Source organism: Cuculus canorus, chromosome 8, assembly GCF_017976375.1.
Source record: "Cuculus canorus isolate bCucCan1 chromosome 8, bCucCan1.pri, whole genome shotgun sequence".
In the NCBI taxonomy this organism is placed as follows: domain Eukaryota; kingdom Metazoa; phylum Chordata; class Aves; order Cuculiformes; family Cuculidae; genus Cuculus; species Cuculus canorus.
In genome coordinates, this window is record NC_071408.1 from 21,151,306 (window position 1) to 21,174,314 (window position 23,009).

Sequence of the window (23,009 nt, forward strand, 5' to 3'; positions counted from 1 at the left end):
CTCTTCAAATGTCTTTGGCCAAATAAGGAAAATTAATGTCTTCCTACAAAATACATTGATCATTTAAATAACACCTGAACAGTACATTCAGTAACGTAGCTGTCTACAGGAGTCCAGCTCCAGGGTGAAGTTGTATTACGAGAGCTAATACAATGTTGTTGTTGTCCAGCAATTAGCATTTGTACTTTCTTCGTATGTTGATAGTTTTTGCTGCAGGCAATACAGGTACTTAAAAGAATAATCCTTTTTTACACCAATATTGTCTTTATAATTTTTTGTAGTACATTATTCATGCAACACTGTAAATCTAGATTTTGTTCCTGACTTGAAGACCATGAACATCTAAAGGAAGAGTCTTGCTCTTTTTTATTCTGTTCATTACACCATGCTCACAAAGTTGTATTTGAACTTCTTGCTGTCATGCATTAAGCGATGAGACTGACAGCTGCCATGTGCTGTTTGCTCTCTCATGGTTCCCCAGGGAAAAGTGCAGAGCAGACAGCCTTTCATTCAGAAGTAGGGTGGTGCTTTTTCAAAAATATAAAAATTTCTGCAATGTCTAGAGATTATGGAGAGGTTAGATATAGCAAAATCAAGAAATTATGCCCAGCAGTTGGAGCTCTGCCCTTGCAAAGTTCCCCGTTTCACACGTGCTTTTGCAGCACACATGGGCTTTCTCATCCCGTCCTCTCTGCAAGCGCTGCAGAGCTTTCTCTGCACAGTAGCTTGGTAAAATAACTGCTGTTTTGCCAGGGAGGCAAAAATTATTACCAAGGTCTTAATCTCTGAACTTCAAAATCAAAATCTCAGCACAAAGACCTTCAAAAGAAGGCTTTAGATTTATGCTCTGAAGCAAACAGAAGACATAAGTAAAAGTATTAAGAAGGATAAGAAACACGTAATGTGTTTGCTGTAGTTTATGTTGCTGAGCAGATGCTCTGCCCTAGATGATGTTTCTGCAGTCTTGAAGACCTCATGCCCATGTGTGCTGCATTACTGCAGGGCAAGGAAAGGATGCTGCAGGCTGTACCTGACCTGGTGATTATCCTCCATGTCAGTGGGGTGACAGCAAACACAGTCTGCAGGTGTTGGCAGGAGTAGTCATTGTCACAGTGATGGTCCAACACCACAGGCAGTGGTCATGTTTTGATAGTAGGGCTGGCCAGCCTTTGCAACCACTAACATGCTTTTCCTCTGTGCACCAGCCGTCCAGTTCATTTTCTGAGGTTCTTGTGTTTTTCATGCCCAGCTTAAATTCTCCAACCACTGAGTGCTCACGGTGAGATGTTGTGCATTTTAAGTACCAATATTTAGTCATTTATGTGCATTGGGAGCCCAGGCACTGAACCCAGTGGTCTACCTAAGGACCAAAAGATAACCACAGCTCTAGCACTGGACACACCAGTCCTCATTGAGTGTCAACTGAACACTGAACTGGTCTGATAACATGCTTTCTATCAGCATAAAGACTTAAACACACAAGTAATTATATATGCTATACTGCTGAAAAAGAAGTATGGACTTAAGTGTGGGATCAGGGCCATACTGCAGAGACAACACTGTACCTTGGATAGGTAAAAAGCTTAAACATTTTAAGGCTTTTAAATTAATTTTCTTTACTGCTACAGTGCTTCAGGGGGGCTGATCTTAAAACTTCCAAAGGAACAACATTGGTATCTACATTGGCTCCCCCTAAACAATACTTCGTTCTGGGCAGTAAAAGAAAGTGTTAGGTTTTTGAATGTGAGGATCGATAATAATGCATTTTCTTTAATTTTTTGTTAACGCCAGTAATGAAAAACAGAGCAAGCAGCTCGATGGTGGAACAAGTAATCCTATCTCCCCCTCTGCTGGAAAATCACGATATGACCTCCTGAAAGAAAAAGGGTGAGATGTGCAGTGAACCGGGCTGGAGTAGCTGCTCTGGCCCTCCTGGGTCAGACTAGGGCATAAAAACTAAGCCAAAATCCCCTCTAGCACAAGATTGTGCCCTGTTCTCCACTTCAGCCTTTTTTTCTGGTTTCTGACATGGCTTTTCAGATAAATGGACCCTAGTGCACTGCACCTAGGAGCAGCTGTTTCCCTTCCTCTGTGCCCTGTCTCCTTCCTGTAGTGCTGTCCTGCATGCGGGGCCAGTAGCTGTGACAACTTGTTAGAGCATCCCTGATCTATAATATTATAGCATTGGGTTGACATTATCAACAATTATGTCATGGGCGGCACCTAAATTCAGTTATCTTCCAAAGGAGACTGGATTGTCCAAAAATTTTCCTGCTCTTCAGCAGTCACACTGCCTTTCCTTACTGAGAAGTCTGGAAGATTAGAAATAAATTATATTCCCAAAACCTGATGTTGATTCTGGTTTATAATAAGACCTCCATAAAATCCAAAACCTAAAAATAATATACCTATAAACGATGACAAATCCCACCAGTCACTAAGTAGCTGAAAAGAATAATGCAGGGAAAACCCAAATTTGCTGAACATTGTTCTTGTAGCCTTTGGGCTGATGTGTCTGTGTACAATAGTATTTGCATTACTGCAAAAACTGCATCCAAATCATAACATTTTAAATTTTTTAACAGGTTAGAACTGTTTGTTTTGGGGAGACTGTGCAGTCTCAGGAAGTACTTGGTCCTGTTGCTCCTGTAGAGGTATTTGGATTTGTTCAAGTTGGGCCTGTGCCCAGGAGCTCCTGTTCTGGGTCAGTGCCTCTGGTACACAAACCCAGACCAAACCCCAAGCTTCTGCTCCAAACTGCTGTTTAGTACACATGATGGACAAAGCGTTCATTGTGTTTTGCTGGGACATCTTTGTTCATGGCAATTTGCAGCTTGGTGGGGACAGACGGGAGGCACCAGCACTGCAGGGAAAGGTGAGGTAGGAGGGTAAAAGCTATCAAAGGGATTACCTGCATTGCCTCCAGCATTTTCAGAGTGTGAAGTCCTGCTTTTTTCATCTCTTGAGGTATCTGTCTAGTTTCTCTAAGGAAATTGTGCCATGTGACCCATTAAAGGGTGACTTACATGGAGCAGTGCCAGCTCCTTATCATCAGACATTCCACATTTCTGTGGTCCGGAGCCAGGGAAAAAGGTCGGCTTCCACTTCTGCGGTGTTTGATCTATACAACACCATAGCTAAACCATGCTCCCTGTGCAGATATTACAGTCCAGCGTGATTTATGGCAGCCCTGGGGCTGCTGTTGAAGGGAGGTGAAGCAAGCAAGGTCCCACCAGGACTAGCACTCACAAAATGCATGTTTTAAAGAAATCTTTGGCATATTTTTTTTTAATTTTTGGAGCCCATACAGATGAATCTGCCCTGTCCTTTTCCATAGGACCACGGTTCTGAAGTCACAGCCTCCTGATTCTCCAACAGTGCTTTAATTCATAGCCTGTGTTTGTAACCCTGGGCACATCATAAATCCTCCCCAGCTACCTGTACACAAAGCCAGCATTCATTTTCATCACAGGCTCCGGCTTGGGGGACTTCCCTGCCAACTCCTGGCTTGGTGGGACACCCCTTTCTTCTCTGAGACCACCACACAGCAGCAGGGCTTTTCATGTGGTGAGGAACAAGACTTGCACTTCAAGTCATGTCTCTGATGACTGAGACTTTTTTTGTTTTGTTTTGTTTTTTAAGGTCTTATCAAGCTTGGCTCTGGAAAGCAGGGTCAGCTTAAGCTGGGAGAACATCAGTCCCACTCCAGGAGTGCCGGGGATGCTTGAGGCAGTGCTTTCCCCGATGCTTATGTGCAGAGGAGAAATGTCCATGCACCACAACATTCCCTTCAAATCAGTGGAGAGAAATCTAGGACACCTTCAAACAATTGTATGCACATGGTTTGCTATCAGGTCCCCACACTTCATAGACAAGCTTTACCACTCCCTTTTTCCCTATCCTCAAGGCCTGCTACTGCTGCAGGGTTTTTTTTTCCAGGCAGTTCTTTGTGAAGTGTATATATGAGAGGTACTGTGTCTTGGTATGTGGGACTAGGAGCAGGCTGTGATTGGGTAAGTATCATCCAGGCTGCCTATGGCTCCCTGCCCACCCAAAGCCTGTTGACAGCCTCCTCTGAATACTGCCCAGCCCTCAAACTCTGTGTAGCAGCCATCTCAGCTTGAAGGAAATCATCAAGCACTCCTGCAGAGAACGATGAAATAATATTTGACCGGTTATGGAGGGGGAAAAAAGAAGTCCTGGGGCTTTCAGTTCATTTTTGTGGGGCATCCACAGCTTCCCTGGGCAACCTGTTCTAATGTCTTGCCACTCACATGGTGAAGAAATTCTTCCTAATGTCTAGTCTAAACCCGTCCCTCTCCAGTTTATACTCATTCCCCCTTGTCCTATCACTACAAGCCTTTAGGAATAGCCCCTCCCCAGCTTTCCTGTAGTCCCTTCAGGTACTGGAACGTCGCTATAAGATCTCCTCTGAACCTTCTCTTCTCCAGGCTGAACAACCCCAACTCTCTCAGCTTGTCCTCGTATGGGAGGTGCTCCAGCCCTCTGAACATCTTTGTAGCCTCCTCTGGACCCATTCCAACAGCTTCATATCCTTCTTACATTGAGGATTACAGAACTAAATGTCTGTTTTAGTTCCTCTGAGGTTTCTGGATTCATCTCAGGGAGGAGTCTGGTACAGGCTCGGCTGATACAGCAGGGTGTGTCACACATGGGAGAACCTATAAAGAGGGGAGTAAGGATCACTGTCCCTGCGTAGCGGGACTCCGTCGCTCTCCTCAGCTTCGCTGGCCTCATGTGTGAGAAGGGACCTGAGAACTCCCATGTATATGGACATCCTATGGACATGGGTACTGAAGCGCTGTTCTTTCATTGAATCACCAGGTTGGAAAGGACCCACTGGATCATCGAGTCCAACCATTCCTAACACTCCCTTAAACCATGTCCCTAAGCACTTCATCAACCCGTTCCTTAAACACCTCCAGGGAAGGTGACTCAACCACCTCCCTGGGCAGCCTGTTCCAGTGCCTGATGACTCTTTCTGTGAAGAATTTTTTTCTGATATCCAGCCTGAACCTCCCCTGGCGGACCTTCAGGCCATTCCCTCTTGTCCTGTCCCCTGACACTTGGGAGAAGAGGCCAGATCCCTCCTCTCCACAACCTCCTTTCAGGTAGTTGTAGAGAGTAATAGGGTCTCCCCTCAGCCTCCTCTTCACCAGGCTAAACAACCCCAGCTCTCTCAGCCGCTCCTCATAAAACTTGTTCTCCAGCCCCCTCACCAGCTTCATTGCTCTTCTCTGGACACGCTCCAGAGCCTCAACATCCTCCTTGTGGTGAAGAGCCCAGAACTGAACACAGTACTCAAGGTGCGGTCTCACCAGTGCTGAGTACAGAGGCAGAATATCCTCCCTGGACCTGCTGGTCACGCCGTTTCTGATCCAAGCCAAGATGCCGTTGGCCTTCTTGGCCACCTGGGCACACTGCTGGCTCGTGTTCAGTCGGCTGTCAACCAGCACCCCCAGGTCCTTCTCCTCTCTGTAGCTCTCCAGAAAAAAAAAAAAAGCCAAACCCTATTCTTCCCTTTCTGGGCCCATCTAAAGTCTACCGTGGTGTTGACGTTTGTGATTTTGGGCAATCTGACCTTGTTTGGTCAAGGAAAGGTGGACGGTGAGGGCAGTGCCCTTGCAGGCTCCGCCCTGCCCAGGTGAGGCCCTCCCCGCCCCGGGGGCAGCCCCGTGCGAGGCTCAGGTGTGGTTTGGGGCTCTCCCCGCCTCAGTCGGCGCTGTGGCAGCGGCAGGGAGGGACAACGGGAGCAGGGAGCAGCCAGGACAGAGAAACATGCTGCCAGGCTGAGCCGCTGGAGTCCGTGTGTAGCAGCGAAGGGATGGATGTGGTAACTGCTGGGAGTTGATCCTTTCCCCTCTCATTGCAGCAATGGGCTGCTCTGTCTCCTTTGCACCACCGACTCGGGTGAAATATTGGCTGCTTGTTTTTCTGCTGCTGATTGGTAGCTTTGGGGCTGTTCTGTCCATCAAGCCCCAGCAGCAGTTTAACCTGGGGGTGGTGTGTGCTCTTGGTGCTGCATTTGCTCTGCGTGGGGACCACAAAGGGGCAGCTTCTCTGCGCCAAAGCAGGGGTTGAGGGCCTCCCAGTACCTGTTTTTTCCTCCCCCTTCCCCTCTTTCTTAGAGATGAGATGCAGTTGCCGCCTCTTAACAAAAAGTAGAAATGGATTTTATTTATTTATTTATTTTTTCTGAGAGAAGCCGGTGGGTTAATGAGTTGATGGTATCTGCAGCATGTTGTCATCTGCATGCCCGGGGTGCCTGGGCTCGGCTCCAACAGCCCTGCTGAGGGCCAGAGGGCAGTGCTGGTTAAACATTTACCCTGGGGAACTCCCTTGGACACCAAGATAAAGATGAGATGAAACTATTAAAATTTCGGGAAAGGAACGTGCGCTACTTCTCGGCTGTGCTACATGTCACATCTTGAGTAGGGTTTTTCTCTCCTAGCGTTGACTGTTTTTACAGAAGCAACTGCAGAAAGCTAATGAGAAATCAGATTTCTTTTGGTTAGTCTTTGGTATCAGCAGAAAAGTCTGGCTGCTCTATAGGTATCATTACCATGGGCTTAAGGTGAGCTTTATTCTGCTTCCTAGGGTGATATAAACGTTAGCAGAACATTTTATTTATAGGGAGAAAATAGGGAAAGTTTAGCTATCCCCTGACTCTAATGCTCATAGCTTTCTGGACAGTGAAAGTTGTTTCCCTTTTTATTCTCTCCCTCTCTCATCTTGCATGGGCTTTTGCCAAATGCATTATCATACACAGTGAATTATTAGGCCATATGTAGCTGTAATAGACATAGTGAGCTTTTGGCAGTCCTTTAAATTTATTAGCGTTTTCTCCCCAGTTGTCAACTGGTTTCATTTTCAGGAAAGTGCCTTTCCCCACTGTGCTGGACCCTCCCTGGGCTGGTGGGGCATTGGGGCTGGGACTTCACATGCGTTGTGCCTGTTTATGACCTACTTGGCACTGTGTTTAGGCTGAGCTACCTAAGGTGTGTGGGTTGAGCTGGAGAGTTGCTTGGATGGATCTGTGTTTTGAAACAGTCCCAGCTCTGATGCAAAATCATCCCCATAGGGACTGGGAGAACTCATTGCATCTCAGAGGGCTATGCTAAGCTCAGCCCTGTGCAAGGAAGAAGTACTTGCAGGAACTTTGTTGGGAGGGACAGCTGGGGCCAACCAAATGTGCGTGTACCACAGGTGGCCATGGGGTGCAATTCAGTCCTATCCTCCTGGGTGGTTTGATGTGCTTGAATGGGGGCTGTACACTTGTGGCAGTGGTGTGAAGATTCTAGCAGGCTGCAAACTGGGGGAAACCATATTCTAGAGAAGGGCACCAAGAATGCGTTAAGCACAGATAATCTTCCAGTTAACTAGGCATATCATTTGAAGCTGCCATTTCAAGGCAAGAAGGACAACAGCTTGGGGGGGGGGAAGGGAGGCTTGTATCCATCCCTCTTTTATTAAAGGTAGAGCCAAGCTAGCGACTGTCACAGCCCTTTCTGTTACAGCTGGTGCCAGGAAGAGGCCTGACTGAAACCTCTGTTTTGCATAAGTCCTCGCCTGTGGCACATTGAGACATGCAGGTACTATTCCTTTTCTATTTTCTATCTCTCCAAGGGCATTGATGAGGAACGGTGAGCTACAGTAAAGAAAATCAGTAAGGAGAGGTAAACAGCATTGAACTCTTCAACTGTTGCTGCAGCATGTGCAAAAACTCAGTGCAATTGCATTAGGGCACTTTGCTGCTTTATTTCATGTCTGGCATAGCTGGAGGGATCGGATACATGTGGGATTATTTTTTTTTCAAAATCTGATTCATCCTCCGTATGCTTCTGAAAATTCCCACTCCCATCGGCTCGCCACTAGATTAGGCTGTCTGGGCAGCTTACATGGCATCACGCTGCTGACCACTAATATGAAATATAATTGGAGCAATTCAAACCTCTCCCCCAAGGATTGGTTCTTTACATCATGCACTACCCTGTGAAAGCAATAAAGTCAGTGAAAGGGGTTATTCAAGAGAAATTGTCAGTGTTTAATAAATCGTGCAATTAAATGCAATAAAACCTCAGTATGCTATTCATCTGTTCTGCCTTAACACGTAAGGCTGGGGCTTTTTTCAGAATAACGAAGTTCTGTCCTAGATAATTTTTTCCAATTTCCTCATTAGACAGATCCTTGCGAAGCCTTACAGTTCTCTGCACCGAACTAAGCTGCCAGAGTAGTGCATCTAATGTAATCATGGCATATAAAAAGTTATAGAGCAGTTCAAGGACTTAAGTAGCTCATAAATTTTTCTTCATATTTTCTCCCTAGTTTGATTCAGGGATTTAAGCCACAACGTTGCGGACAAAATATGAGGTCCCCTTTCTCCAGCGTGGGACAACGAGGCTCCTGGGGTTAAAGGCCTGGGGAAAAAAAAGTTCTTTAAGTATTTTAAACTGCACTGTGACTGATTAGCTCTCTTTCTGAGTATCTTAGCCTGGATTCATCGCCTGTACTGAGAGATGCTCTTGAAGTTCTTGTGTCCTACATGCTTGATTTGTATGTCCTCCGCTTCATGGGGTGGGAACAACAGCAAGAGAAGCATCCAAAGACCCATGGGTAACCCGCCCTGAACTAACAGAGTGGAGGAAGAAGGTTTTGACCCAGGGGTCATTTGGAGCCCACCAAGGAGGACATCTGGTGCTTCTCTTCCCATGCTGGATTTTCCTAGAAGAGGTGGGGGATGGACTGAGGATCTCTGGAGCAGCACCAGCCCCTCCCCTGCCTGCTGCTTGTGTACTGAAAATAAAGTGCAGCTTTCCTGCACGACAGGTGCATGAGTGGTATCACAGCAGCTCTGCCAGGAAGATCTAATGTTCATTTTAGCATTTGCTAACTCCACTGGTCCTGCAGGCTCTGCTTGGTTGTGTTTCCACACTCCGTTCCTGTGTTTTCCCCCTGTCTCTGCTCTGTTGCCTTTATCAGCAGTGATTTGTGAGCCTTTGGAGGATCCTTTGAGTGAGCTAATTCCCCTCTCCTGCTCTAAAATTTTCACCAGGCTCTGCATATCTTTGGTGACCAGGGTGAGGTCTGTGGCCTCTTTCTATCTGAAATGATCGTGATCATATAAATTGCCTGTTGCTGTCTCTGAAAGCAGATGTTTTGTGCTCTCCTCTTTTCCCCAACCCAGGAGGATGTGCCTGATTTCAGAACTCTACGAGCAAAATTTCAAAATGATTCCAACTTGGCCAACAAGCTGGTGCAGCCATGTAAGAAGCCTCCCACTGAAATCCCTCCCAAGATGGGCTCTGGAGGTAATGCTGTGTCCAGCCCTCTGACCCAGAGAAGGAAAGAACTTAAAATACTAAAACCGAAGAATGAACCTGCCCATCCTGCTGCCCGACCTTCCATACTCAACCAAAGCAAACCCTTGGCATTGCCTCGAGTCAAACTGCGTTACATGGAACCAACAGGGCACAATGAAGAGTACAATGGCACTGTCTTGGACAAAGGGCAGAGTTCTTTGAAGAATTGTCCAGAGAAGCTTCTGCCATTGTATTGCACTGACCAAAAAGGATCAGCCCAGACTTCTCCAGAGGACCCTTCAGTCCCAAATTCTTTCCAGCATGCCCTACAGATCTGGGAAAAGACTTTATCCTGCAGTGAGAAAGCAAGTGCACTGCTCCCAACCCAATGGGCAACAAACTTCTATATGCACCCGTGCTCGGATAGAAGGGTAACATGTGCTGCTTTGAGTGAGAGTAAGATGCAACGATCTGGAAGTGAGCCCATGCTGGTCTTGCATGCTCAGAAGAAGGGTACTCGGTGCAGCAGTGGGCTGGCTCTTCCCCAGGCTCCCAGAGGACACAGGAGCTATGATGAAACAGGTGCTAAAAGCACAGTGGCCACTGCATTCTGCCAGCCAGGTTTTCGTGCTCCAATAGAGCAACCTTGGCACCAAAAAGGTATAGTAAGCTATACTCTTGACAATGAGCACATATATGTCTCTCTATATATGTCTATCTGCTTATAAGCATATACGTGCGTGGGTGCTCTGAGAGTACAGGATAGAGCAGCTGGAGAGAAAAACTGTTATGAGTTGGGACCTTCAAAAAAGAGGCCAAGTGGGCCCGTTGGAGTGCTTCCTTCCTTCCCCAGAGGTCCTGGAGGAGAGAAACGGGCCCCACGCTCCTGTTGAGCTTGGATAAGGGGAGAGTCACCAAAATGAGAGTAGGATGAAGTGCGAGGGCAGGGGAGTATCTTTAGTTATGTTCTGCTTTGGCCTTTTGCAATTACAATGTAAACGTGACTATGCCTTACTATTTGATTTTCACACAGAAATATAAAGGTTTGGCTTTGCTGCAAAGACAGTTTAGTTCAAATTAAAATGGCTTAAAACTGAACTCCTTCTCTGCATCCTCACTGCTTTGCTGAAGGTCATATTTGAGCATATCTTTGCAATATATCTTGCAGAAATTGGTACTAGGAAATTCGAAGGCCACGAAGTTCCCCTTGCTAATGTTAGGCTGAATACCCATGCCCTGAGAAGATTAAGTCTTTATTTACCCTGGAAAGCCACCTCACTTGCACCATGTATGGAAAACAGCTATGCCACTAAATTGTGGCAGATTAAAGTGTTGTCAGTACCAAAAACTAGGCTAGTGTTTTATAATCCAAAGGAAGGGAGCTGTCAAGAGCTGAAGCCCCAACATGGTTGACCTTGTAAAAATATGTAAAAATGGACATTTCCATTTACTTTTCTATTCTAGTAATGTGGTAAGAGCCCTACTGTGTAATGGGATGCTGAAATTGGGAGGAAGAAGAGATGGTTAGAAATGTTAGTATAACAACTAATAATCGTACACAGTTTTTTGCTGAAATGAGGGCCAATTGCTGCCTGTCCTTGTGCTTCTCTGGTGCAGAATTGGAGACTCCCTTCTGCCAACCTGGAGCAGGAAAATGCTCTGACAGCCCTGGGAGCAAGTGGCCAAGAATTAAACCTCTCCCTTCAGCTGAATCTTTGGGTCCAGCCCCTGAGAAGCCAGCAAGGCCCCCAAAGTTTGACCTCAGCACTTTCCAAAGCAGCATGCCTGCAGTCCACAGAGGAAATGAAACAAGTAAGAGATTTCTAGCCTTTCTCCCCAAATGTTTTCTGCAGAAAATGAATAACGCATAATTTACAGTTTATCAACATCTATAAGACCATGATTCCAACTTCACAGAAATAAGATGTTTCTTTTTTCTAACATCCCCAAACATTGAAAAGGGATCAGCAGTTTGATTTTTGCTCTTAATCTGGAAAAGGGAGGTGATCTTCCAAGTTGGACATCATCTCCCACGCAGAAAACTACTTTCCTTTCAACTGCAGTGTGTTGTGAGCAGTTTACAGCTGGCTGTAAAACAGCAGCAGCTGCATATGCCACGAGCTGATCTTTATCACGCCTCTTCAATGGAAAATGCCTTGACTCTGCAGCACACAATTGTGGGAAGGCACAATAAAATTGGTAGAAACCGGCCTGCTAATCCCCCCCTTCGGATTTAAATACAACAGAGGGCAGCATCATTAAATGTTGCAACATCAAGAAATGCAAAAGTTCAGTTTCCCATAATAAAACCCTATTGATGTTGCATAACAGAATATTCTGGACTGCTTATTAAGCTACTAAATAATGTTTCTTTATAGATATAGCCTTAATTATAGCCAGATCTTTAGGCATAACTTTGGCTGAATTCAAAGGGAGCTGATTTTCTAGGAAGGGCTTGACTAAATTCTCTTTGACTTTACTATGCCAATGTTTGTTTGTCTGCCCTGGCCTTCATAAGAAGGGAAGAGAGAGGCTTCCACTGGTGTTCTTTTCTAACTAACTTGCGTTTTCTAAATATATTAATTTGATGGAGGAAAGTAGTTACATTTATATGTCATCAACTCCATGCTCTCTCAATATTGCTTGGTTATTGATCTCTAGAAGGCCTGAGGTTGTTGCCTGGAAACATGAAATAATGACATATTAACATAGGCACATCCCTAGCTTCTGCTGGCAATCTTATTTCATGCTTGCCTTTGTGTATGCCATGCTGCCTAGAGGAAGGACCACCCCTGTCACACCTCCCTGTTGCTGCAATCTGTGTTCTGAGGGAGAATGGTCTTGCCTTTAACACTAATCCTCTGTGTATTTGTTTGCAGCTGCTCATGAAGAGGACTACTTGACCCCCAAAAGGTGAGCATGTAGAAGGTGTGGCTCATAGGCAATGGAAGCCTATCCATCCCATGATGCTAAAGCATCCCCATGCACTCTGGAGAGAACATCCCACTCCCAGAGGCAGCAGCTTGCTGCAGGTGTTGTGTGAACCTATATGGGAAGCTCAAAACTGGCTGGGATGACCTTCTAAAGCAGAAAGCTTCAACTCTATTTTCTCCTTTGGGCTCTTTGAGCAGCATGGGAACTCTGTGTGTCTTTAGGTCTGGTTTAGCTGGTTTGAGGGGAAAACACTGCCAGTGCTTTGGTTGCAAAGATCAGTTGGCACCCATATGTTTTTTCTCTTTCTGTTTTCCATGTACTCAAGATTGATGTTTTTATAAAAGAGATGCTTTTGAGAACTGTTGCTGAAACAAAGCTCTGGTGTAAGCAGCAGGTGTTGGGGATTTTTTTTTTTGCCAGCAGCAGAGGAACTTGCCCTCCTGCATGTTTGTGCAGACGGCACAGCCAGGGTACACTGCCTGCCTTCCCTATCCTAAGGACTCCAGCTGTCTCCAGATGCTGATATGAGATTTTATTGAGTTGTGGTCCAAACTCACTCACCAGAGCTGATTGGTTCAGGTTCTGATACTGCAAGCATCTGAAACAGCTCAAAAGCCTAATTGGTTTTCTTTACAAGGGAATCCTGACTTTTTCTGCTATGTCTCTGACTTGTAGTGGTTTCAGTTCTGTGCCACAAGAATAACAAAAGTGGAGAAAAATATTTGAATACATGTTTTGCTATAGCTTCAGGAATATGCAGCTGGAATATTAGGAAACAGAATGGCTGAACCAAAGCAAAGAAGGATGAATTCTTAAAATACTTTTTGTGCCCAAACAATAAACTCTTTCAGCCAACAATACAGTAAGTTGTGCTTTTCACGTCAACAGGTGTTCCTGACAGTGTTGGTTGGTGTTTTGTTTAACTTTTAATCTGTACTTATCAGAAGAGGACTGGTCAAAAAATAACCAGCTCCAAAGTTGTCATGCACCACGAGGAAGCTGTTTTTGCAGCAAGAGTAGCTATCTTGCTCTAATACTTTTGATATGATCTTTAAAATAGGTTGCTTGTTAAATATTAGCCATGTGATAACTAGGGAAATGAATTAAATGAACTCCAGCACAAAAGCAAAATCGTAGTATTTGGGGCCCAGAAATTTCTCCCCTTAAAGCCTCTCTTGTAATGAGGTCTAGTCTCTTGGAAAGCCTGATGTAGTTGCTTGGACCAACTAACCTTGGGCTCTGACTCCTTGTTTGGGGATAAATACTTTGCCTTCACTGATGCTAGTCAGGAATCCACCAGCCTAGCTGTATTTCAGGTCTGGTGTAGCACTGTGGTGTATACAAAGGACTGTCTGGTATCCAGCCAAGCTCCCAGGACACCATTTTATCTGAGCTGGGGAAGTGAAATGTGGGGGATTTTCCTGCTCTATTCCTCAAGCGAAGGCACCAGGGATAAAATGCCTGTTTGTGGTATTAATGCAATATATATGTGTGTTCTATTCAGTGAGATGTACGTGTCCAAAACATGCTGTGGGACCAGCAAGCCAGTAGGTGCTGCTCCCAGTCCTTGAAGGGGTGGGGGGTGGGGCTACAGGAGGCTGGGGCAGCCTTTGGGATTAGCACAAGCTTCTACTAGACTTTCAGTGTTGTTTCTTAGTCTGATTTTGCTGTTGTTAAAATGCACCTTCCCCTTCTGGTTTGCAACAACTGCTTAGTCGTTACTCTGTTGAAGCTGAATTGTGACAGTAGCGTGACTCAAGGAAAACCAAACCCTTCCTGATGTTTATTATAGACTTACTGTTAAAAGCTGGAAGTTCTCATTATAGCTTTTCCTGGTGTTCTTTCACCACCCTACCCCATCCCCTGCATATGCTACATGCTGCACTTTCTACATTTGCCACTTCCTGGTATGCTCCTGATTGCTGAAAACTCTGTTGCTGTGAGCAGAAGCAGCAGAGATTTTTTTATATTTGCATGGGTGATCTAGGAAGGCTTGGATTTCTCTCTGCACCCATTCCCAAGTGACACTAATCTGAATTTCTGGACGAGGAAAGGAAAGCAGAGAATGAGGAGATGGGGGCAGGGCTGGGAAGCCCAGTACCTGAGGCTGTGTGTAGTGCTGGGGCTGAGATGCTTTTCCTCCTTTTGTGGCTGACATGTGCTGCACTCTATGTCAGCCTGGATGGAGTGGCTTGATAAGCTCAGGAGCAGGATCTCTAGACATTCCATCTGATATGTCTGTTTTCCCCTTCTGGTTTCCTTAGTTGAGAAACAGCATGCCAAACAGTGCGGCTGGGTTATTATTAATTTTAAAGTAGTTGTGGTCGGTTTGAAAAATGGTGCACACCAGTTTTCTTGGACTTTTGTTCCTGTTTCTACTTGAAATTTCTACTTATAGGCAGAAGACCATAATCCCAGTATAAAGTTCCCTTATGTGCTTTGAGCCTTACAAACACAGCCTGTCCTCTCAAAGGAAAAGCATTGGGACTGTGGAGCCGGGGGTTCATCTGAGCCCTACATCTGGCACAGGTCTCCTCTCCCTCTGAGGAATTCCTGTGATCACTTTGCTATCTTGTAGGCATGGTATCAAAGCGCTTGAATTCCTTTTCCTTAAGATGAATATTTTTTTTTCAGACTTCTACAAGGGCCAGAAAGAAAAATCTCTTCTCTCTTTTCTTTCATCTTCTCAGTGCTCAGCTTGAAGAGCAGCATAATTATGAAGAAACACGGACGTACCTGAATCAGTCTGGGGACACCACAACCTTGTGTGTTATTGAAGGTACATTGCAAGGCAAGACTGCTACGTGAATCAAATGCTATCTGGCACAAAGCCTCTAAAAAGGGAAATAATACAGTTTCTTCAAGCTGAGAAAAGCAACTGTGTATTGTTCTGGGTGACCAAATAGGACTGTCTGTACTGTTCCTCTGTGTAGTGACAATGTATAAGGACTTTGGGGCACAGACAAAAAACAGAATTAATGTTTTGGTGGTGAGATAGTGCTCTTTACAATAAAACTCCATCAGGGAAAAGTCATGAGAATCTGCTCATGTCAAAGAGATGGAAAATAGTGAGGCAAATCTCAGCATCATCTTGGGAACAGAAGGACACAGGATACAGAGCTTCCCATCTCCATCACTACTTCTTCCCAGTATAATTTTCTCTATCAGAGTTGCCACCACTCTGCTTTTACATTTTTCAAAGTTGCCTCTTTTGGGGGGAGGTTAGTTTCTGCCTTGTGCATTGGTTTTCTCTCCCCTTGGAACAGGAGCCAAACAACTTCCTTGAGAGGACCTGCCACAGCCCTCTTGGGTTTATCCCTAAGGCTATGAAAATTGTGAGTGTCTACCTGGATGTTGAATAAGTGGGCTGAAGTTAGGTTTCGCAAGTGACTTTAACATGGACTAAAAAGTAATATGTATTCACAAATATCTTTTCTAGTACCTAAGGCAGAGCCTCAAGAACACAAGGTAAGTCTCATCACAACCAGTTTTGATCTTTCAGGCTTGACTGTACCATACATACCATGCTTTCCTATCTCAGAAATTATAGTTTCTTTTCTGTAAAGAATTTCTTTATGTATGTTGTCTGTGAAGACTCTCAAAAATAAATAAGAAATTGCAGAGGGAGCATAAAGACTAATGAGGTTTCTAGACACACTAACAGAGACAGTCGGTTCCCTTGACTTCTGCAAATGTGTAAAGAGGTGGTAACACCACCTGGAAGTTCCTGCCAAAGGTAATCCGTCTGTGAAGGCATAAAAGCAAAATTGAGCTGTATTCCTTGTCATGGCAGCACTCTTCAAGTTTTGGCTCGTAAACAAGGGCAGCTCTTGTAGGCACAACTGTATGGGTTTTCATCCCCTGCTGCAGGGTTCTCTCTGCTACAAACTACTGCTTGACTTTTCATTTCACCCTGACTGCAAAGGAGGTGGCCATTCACCTTGGCAGTGGAGATAGACACCCTGCAGGGAAGGCAGGATAATGCATTGCACAGGGCAGGAATTGCTCCAGCCGTCCCTTGAGAAGACCTTCTTGACTGCCTGGCCAAGTTCACAGTGGGAAGCTGGGCTGAAAGAACATGTCACTGTATGCCAGGAGGTGATCATGTACTGGGTATCAGTTCTGGCCCTGCTAAAAGAGGGAAAACGATTCCTTGGAAAATGTCAAAGTCCACTTTTTGGTCCTGACTTGCAAAGCAATCAAATTGTCCAGGAAAGAGTACAGGCTTCCAAATGCACTTATCTGTGCATGATTTGCAGAGAGTTTCTCTGGCTTGGCTGTAGTTTTATTTTATGGCAGGTTGGAAAATGTTTATTTAATTAAAAAAACTTCCTCCTCTTCTGTAAGCTCTCCAACCTGCAATTGCTTTCATTCTGACCAGTAGCTTCACTGGCCTGATCCCTTGCACTGTTATATTATCCCTATATAGTTTGTCAGTATGTGTCTGCTGTCCTGCAAAGTAGAGGTAATATCCTTGCCTGATGACTATTCCAAACATAAAATGTCTCTAGGCTTTCTAAAGAAATATTTCTTTAAATACTATATGACAGTTGAGGCTTTGTATAGAAGCTTGACTGCTGAAAAAAAAAGCACAGTGACTGAAGGTTTCCTCTTCTTTATTCTAGAAACAGAAGACTCTTCTCTTTGCTAAATCCAGGTAATTTCCTTGTCTTTCTCTCAAGCTGCTTCTAACCCCAAAACTAACCCAGATTATGTTTAGAATATTGTAGAACTCATTAAATACAAAGAAAAGTCATATAGTTTATATAGTTTTATACCAGGACAATGTAGATGATTATGCTTTTCTGTGTCACAAAAATATTACTATAAGAAGCAAGTCTTGTGACACAGGTACCACTACTGGCAAATGGATCTAGCTTGTCCATTACTGCTACTAGGGAGCAATCATATTAGTTTGTCACTTTTCCAAGACTTATTGCTATTACTCCAAGCAACCACTGGCCTTTAGATTTAGATTTGCCCTTACGTTTAGTAATGGTGGTCTTTCCTGGCTCATTCGAAGGGAAAATGAGCAGCTTAGTTTGGTGTAGTCATAAAGCAATCCGTCCCTCTGTGACTTTGCTGAAGTGTCTCTGTTCTGAGATCTCTCTCGTTTCTGAAATTTTCAGTCCTGGAAGAGCTATAATAGAGAGTGAAAAAGAGGAAAAAACAAGACTTGAGAGAGAGCAACCTGAAGCAAAGAACATTTTCAAGGTATTGTGTCCTCAAAACTACTTTTAATAATTACTTTTCTCCTTCTGTTCCCCCTGTGTTCAGGAAACAGTTGAAATTTGAGTCCTTAATCACCTGGTTTCTTCTGTCTTCACTTTCGCTTGCCCATTGCTCAACTGCTGCTGGCTAAAAGGCAGGTAGTGCTGCCAAGCTGCACTTAGGTCTACCAGAAAGCCCTGATGGAAAAGGAGGTGAAAGTGTTTTAAGCCCACGGAAAGATAACTTATACACATACATCTATAAGAATGTATAAGTTGTATCGATTTACATTGGAAAGCTGTTTCTAAAGACTGTGTTGACCTAACCAAATATCTGATCTCAGACAGGTGGAAATGAATATGTGTCTCCCAATAGCCAAACCAAGGAAGATGGTAGAGGCAGGATGAAGGTGCTGCAAGTGAAGCAGAATGTGACGAGTACCCAGAATGCAGAGCATCCTACCCGACAATGGCTGACAAAAGACAGAGCAGAACTCTGTGAGTATCTCATTGCTGTTGTGTTTCCTCAATTCTCAGTCCCATCTGTTGCCCAAATGTCTATTCCATATGGGAAATGATGTGAAATTTGGATGCAACTCTTGAACCAATTTAGTTAAACCAGGGCAAAAGGTTGCATGCACATTTGTATTCTGGTCTGAATAATTTATTTCAGCTTTGCAAATAGCTTCCTAAGTTGGTTAACCATCTGCGCAACTCAGACCAAGGTGTTTGTTTTTCTAGCAGATTACCCTTATCCAAGAGAGCTGAAATCTATCTCTGGTTCTCGTAATTTATTGTGTCTCAGAAAAGGGTTTGGCTAAGGCTTGTGGTAGAAACACACGTGAGCGGGATGAGAGCCTGAAGTCTCCCTCTGCCCCTTACCAAGATGGATGATGGCTTTTTGCTCCATCCTCTTAGTAGTTCTAGTGAGTCTTTTTCTGACTTTGGGATCTGTCCCAGACTGAAGCCTGGAGGGGTTTTTTATCATCCCCCTAGACCAAGGTTGAGACGCAACCGTGGCCAGATGCCATACAGGGTTTGGAATAGAGCAGCAAGAATAATCACCGCCATGGGTCTGCAGCGTCTTCAAGGTTGGCATCTCGGGGATCCCACAAAGGGTTGGTAGTGGGCAGAGGCATGTGTGGGCTTCTGGCAGGTCCTTCAATAACTTTTCTCAGCTCGGGTTGTCACATACTACACATACCATACATCCTCACCCACATGTGCTTGTGCATTACTACCTGGTGTCTGCAGCTCATTCTGCACGTGGCAATCACATGCATTCCCCACTGTCCCGCAAAACCAATCTTCTGTGGAGTGCTGATTTGCTGAGTTTGTGATTTAGGTGGCTCTTGTGTAGCAACCTGGCAGTGGCTTTTAGCAATCTTTGAGACAAAATGTTCTAATTCGGCTCTTCACAGGCTTCTTCTGTTGCAATGCTCTGAGACAGCACCCAGAGCAGGTGATATGCACCTTAGCTGCGCAGTTAAACCCAGTCTCCTTTGTAAATACTATTTTGCAACTTCAGGTGTAAGTGTACATAAGCTCTCTTCAGCAAATGCTTTCTCCTGACTCTACAAGCCGTTAGTGTTATACGGTAGCATATAAAGGATGAAGGAGAAAAAAGTAGCTCTGTCGGGCCTTGTGGACAGGTCAGGAGCGTGAAAGAGAAAGCTTAAATTGATGGTGGCTGTGTTTGTTATTGGTGTGGTCTTTGCGTTGGTTTCTTTCATTTTAAAACACTTCATAACAATTTCTGGCTTGGTTGGTGTCTGTTTTTGTAAGAAATCTAGGGGGTTTGCTTGAGCTTTGAACAGATGGCAGTAATTTTTTGGGGGGGAGGAATTTTTTCAGAAGTACTTATGGTGAGCAACCTGCTATCGCCTTTTATTTGGTTCTTTCCTACACCACCCCACTCCCTCACCTGCCTGCATCCTTTTCTTCTTCATAGGGGCTTGAATATTTTGCAGAAATTTCATTCATTAACTGGATCATATTGGAGTGGTACATGGTTTTGGTTAGGCTTACTGCATGAGCCTGTGTTCATTTAGAAACATTATCTGCTTTTATTTATGTGACTGCATTTCCACATTATTCCAACTCTCCTGAACCAGTTTTAATGATTTAATATTGCCACTTAACCAGAGTCCTTCATTACTAAACTTTTTCTGGAACTGAAACTCTTGTGCATCATTCCAGCCTTTGCTGAAATACATCTCTGGGATACTCCCCCTCCTTCTCTACTTTCTGACATGTTGTTTTACAGGTGTATTGCCAATGCACTGGACCATTATTTGGACCTTAGCATCTCCACCAAGCCTTCAATTTTGTCCCTTCGATCAATTTTCCGAACATACATGAATAATCACTTGGGATGTTTTCTGGTGAAGAGTGTTTGGGTCAGAGCTGCCACAACTGAGAATATTGACAGATGATTTAATTTTTTTAAACCTATAGTATTTTAAAACTTTAAAATATTTTAGAGCTAAATGTTTAAAAACTTTAAAATATTTTACAATTTTCACTTTTCTTTCTCAAAGTGGCTCAGAGACTTTCTTGGACTCCTGGGATAAAAAGTATGTCTGCAGGCTCTTCCTCAGAAAAGCTTCTAAAGTAAAGGTCCTTTCTCATTTCCAGTGTGCTACAGGCATATTGGTATTCCAAAGCCAGGGGTAGAAAGAACAGCCTTGAACCAAAGCACTTGGCAGTCTCTACAGGTACCAGAGGATGATATATATGACGATGTTGAAGAAATGCAAGATAGACTGTGAGTATGGACCTGGGTTCCCCACAATGGCCGTGCCTGTGAAATGTATTTTTAAAATTATGCTGCAACACATGCCCATGTAATATTTCTGCCTTTTAGCAGCCAAGCATCGGATGCCTCAAGTTTGTTTTCTTCAGCCAGCAGTAAGTGCAGCACATGAGCAAGCTTGAATGGGAGCTGCTTTTAATTTGGGCTGGTCCCTGGGAAACTATGTGAATAACTTTATTTAACTTTCAACATCTATAGTATCTCCTTCTGGCTTGGTTGCTCTAAATCCCCGTTAAAACCAGTGTAGATAAATAAACGTGTCTATTGTGGAATTAATTTGAGCAACCTTGAAGCCTCTGTAAGAGAATGTAACAGCCTGGGTGCAATTTGTCCAGTAAACCTCACCTCCTCACTACTGAGTGTGGTTTGAGATAATTGCATGCCTTGGTTTTAAGTTTCAGAAAACGGCTATGAAGAAACATATGAAGTTGTTGAGATTGGGGATGATAATCCAGCAAAACCAGAGTAAGTTGCAATTTCTTAGCCTGTGTTTTGAAATACTAATCGTACTTCTTCAATCTCACGCGCCAGGTACTGTCTCGTAGTCTTTCTTTTCTAATGCAAGTGCAGAAAGGCATTGTATGGTTGTTGTATGGCTTCTTCCCCCTCTTCTTCCATCTTTCTCCTTTGGCTGATACTTAGGGAGCAAAAAATAATTACAACAATTAAATCTCTAAGCAGTGAGGCCTTTTTTATTAGTGCCTGTAGCACTCTTCATGCATTGGAAATACTCCTCTTACAGAGCTCTGCTCATATAGAACACGCAGGACAGTCTTGCTATGCTTCTCTTGAGCTAAAGCTTTGCTGAGCTGTAGCTAAGAAGTGGCACCTTTTTTGTGTGCCAAAAGAGGTAATGCTCAAGGGACAAATGGGGACACTGTCCTCGTAAAAGGGACAAAATGCTCATATTTCAGATCACAGAAGGCTGGAAAGCTGAAAGGAGCCCGTGCTGACATGCTGTAACTAACTTGCAACCTGCTCTTTTTTTATATAGCTTCTCAAGATATTTGCTTCCACAGGGTGTGTTATAAAGCAATGAGTTTTGCAGCCTCGGGTTTATTCGCTGCCTGAGCTTCCCAAATTGAATAAGAGGTGAAATGTAAAGTTAGTTGTGTTCTCATGTATTAATTTTGTGCGGTTCCTTATGCTCATGCAGTAAAAGCTTTCCTGTGTCCCTTTGTAAGAAATAGAGACAGCCTTTGGGAACTGCATATGGGTTGGGGATGCTACACACAATCGCTTTGAGTGCATCTGGTGGCTCTCTTCTAAAGAGCAGTGTGGGAGGAATAATAATAATGTGTTGCTGTACATCTGCTTTTCCCTTACGGATGTGATACTTGTACTGGCTTGCATCTGGATTCAAATCTAGATTATATGTGCATGTAGAGTCTGTGTGTGTCAGAGAAGGGGGACAAAAGGTGTGGGAAACCTGAAACCCGGAGGTGACTGGGCAGTTCTTAAAAGGTGAAAGTGTCGTTTCTCTGCAAATTGTCCGTGGGAGTTGTGTGGTGGAGGTGCACAAACCTCTCTGGACAGAGAGTAGCGTGCTGGTATCTGCATCTGGCTCTCAGACCCACCATGCATGTCCCCTACCCACTGGGAATTGCAGCCATGCCTCTTTTGCACCTCTCTGAACCTGGGTGCTGAACAGCAGCAGAAATTCAATACTATTGCTAATTCACAGAAGAGCCGTACATCTTGCTGGGTTTGCAAGGGAATACCACAACAAAGCTAGGGTACAAATTCACAGGGTACAGAGGTCAGTGTCTTAATGCCCAAACCAGTCTTTACGTAATATTTCTGTTGATCCCACATGCAGGATTAAGTGTGCTGATACGCATAAAATATTTTTAATAGTACTTGCACATGGGTAATATGCCCCCTGTGAGGATCTTGGTTGTTCACAGGTACTTCAGTAGGAAATCGCTATGTAGCTTTGCAGAGCCCCTATAAACTTGAGACGGAAGGGTGTGTAGTGGAACATCTTTCTCTAGAGCACACACAACAGAAATATGTGAGGAAAGGTGGAATGGCCAGATGCTCCTGATGTACTCCTTTAATATGCACTGCATGCTTCTTGGTAATTTTTGTACTTTCAACAGGAATTTTTACTCCAAATAAACCTGGATCATTCTGTAATTGTTGGGTCAGAGGAGGACAAGTTCAATTAACAGAGAAAAGTTTAAAGCTAAGCAAGTATTAGAGCTTGGGCTTGTGCTGTGTTGGTGCCTGTCCTCTTGAATCCATCATTCATCCATGAGATGCTGTTAAATCTTAAAGCCTACTGTTGAGCTGACATCTAAGGTCTAGTGACCTTCCTTTTTACCTGCTTCAGTATCTCTGGGCCTACAACTATTACAGCTCTCGCATACTTCAGTGCCTAGTGACACTTCAATTTAAAATCTGATTCTCTTTTGGACAGAATAGAAAAACAGAAGAGATTTGGAAACTTGTTTAAGATAGAAAAGCTGAAGCTGAATACTAGATTGAAGGAAAACTTCAGGTAAGAATATGTTTGTTGTCCAACTCCTCCTCCCTTCAAACCTGAACTTGTTCATATTTGCCGTATTTTGAGAGCAGGAGGTCTAGGAATACAGCTTTATTGGGAAAGCTATGCCAAAAGTATTTCTGCCAACTCATTAGGAGCTGCTATAGCAGATGTGGCCAGTGGTCCATCTGTGCATCTTCTCCAAAGTCTCTTGCATCGGCAATCTACAGGAGTTGGTCCTA

At 44.2% G+C, this 23,009-nt stretch overlaps 1 protein-coding gene across 1 annotated transcript in view; it reads left to right on the top strand.

The window, feature by feature from the left end:
* Nucleotides 1-5,722: 5,722 nt before the first annotated feature.
* The window catches only part of FYB2 (FYN binding protein 2), a 29,506-nt gene continuing 12,219 nt past the window's right edge, over nucleotides 5,723-23,009 (top strand). The window contains exons 1-13 of the mRNA XM_054072391.1: nucleotides 5,723-5,854; nucleotides 7,539-9,980; nucleotides 10,938-11,132; nucleotides 12,200-12,233; nucleotides 14,945-15,033; nucleotides 15,694-15,722; nucleotides 16,880-16,911; nucleotides 17,384-17,468; nucleotides 17,809-17,962; nucleotides 20,102-20,231; nucleotides 20,331-20,374; nucleotides 20,675-20,744; nucleotides 22,702-22,782. Coding sequence (XP_053928366.1) covers nucleotides 9,173-9,980; nucleotides 10,938-11,132; nucleotides 12,200-12,233; nucleotides 14,945-15,033; nucleotides 15,694-15,722; nucleotides 16,880-16,911; nucleotides 17,384-17,468; nucleotides 17,809-17,962; nucleotides 20,102-20,231; nucleotides 20,331-20,374; nucleotides 20,675-20,744; nucleotides 22,702-22,782 — 1,751 coding nt within the window. The 5' untranslated portion in view covers nucleotides 5,723-5,854; nucleotides 7,539-9,172. The remainder of the gene's footprint in view (nucleotides 5,855-7,538; nucleotides 9,981-10,937; nucleotides 11,133-12,199; nucleotides 12,234-14,944; nucleotides 15,034-15,693; nucleotides 15,723-16,879; nucleotides 16,912-17,383; nucleotides 17,469-17,808; nucleotides 17,963-20,101; nucleotides 20,232-20,330; nucleotides 20,375-20,674; nucleotides 20,745-22,701; nucleotides 22,783-23,009) is intronic.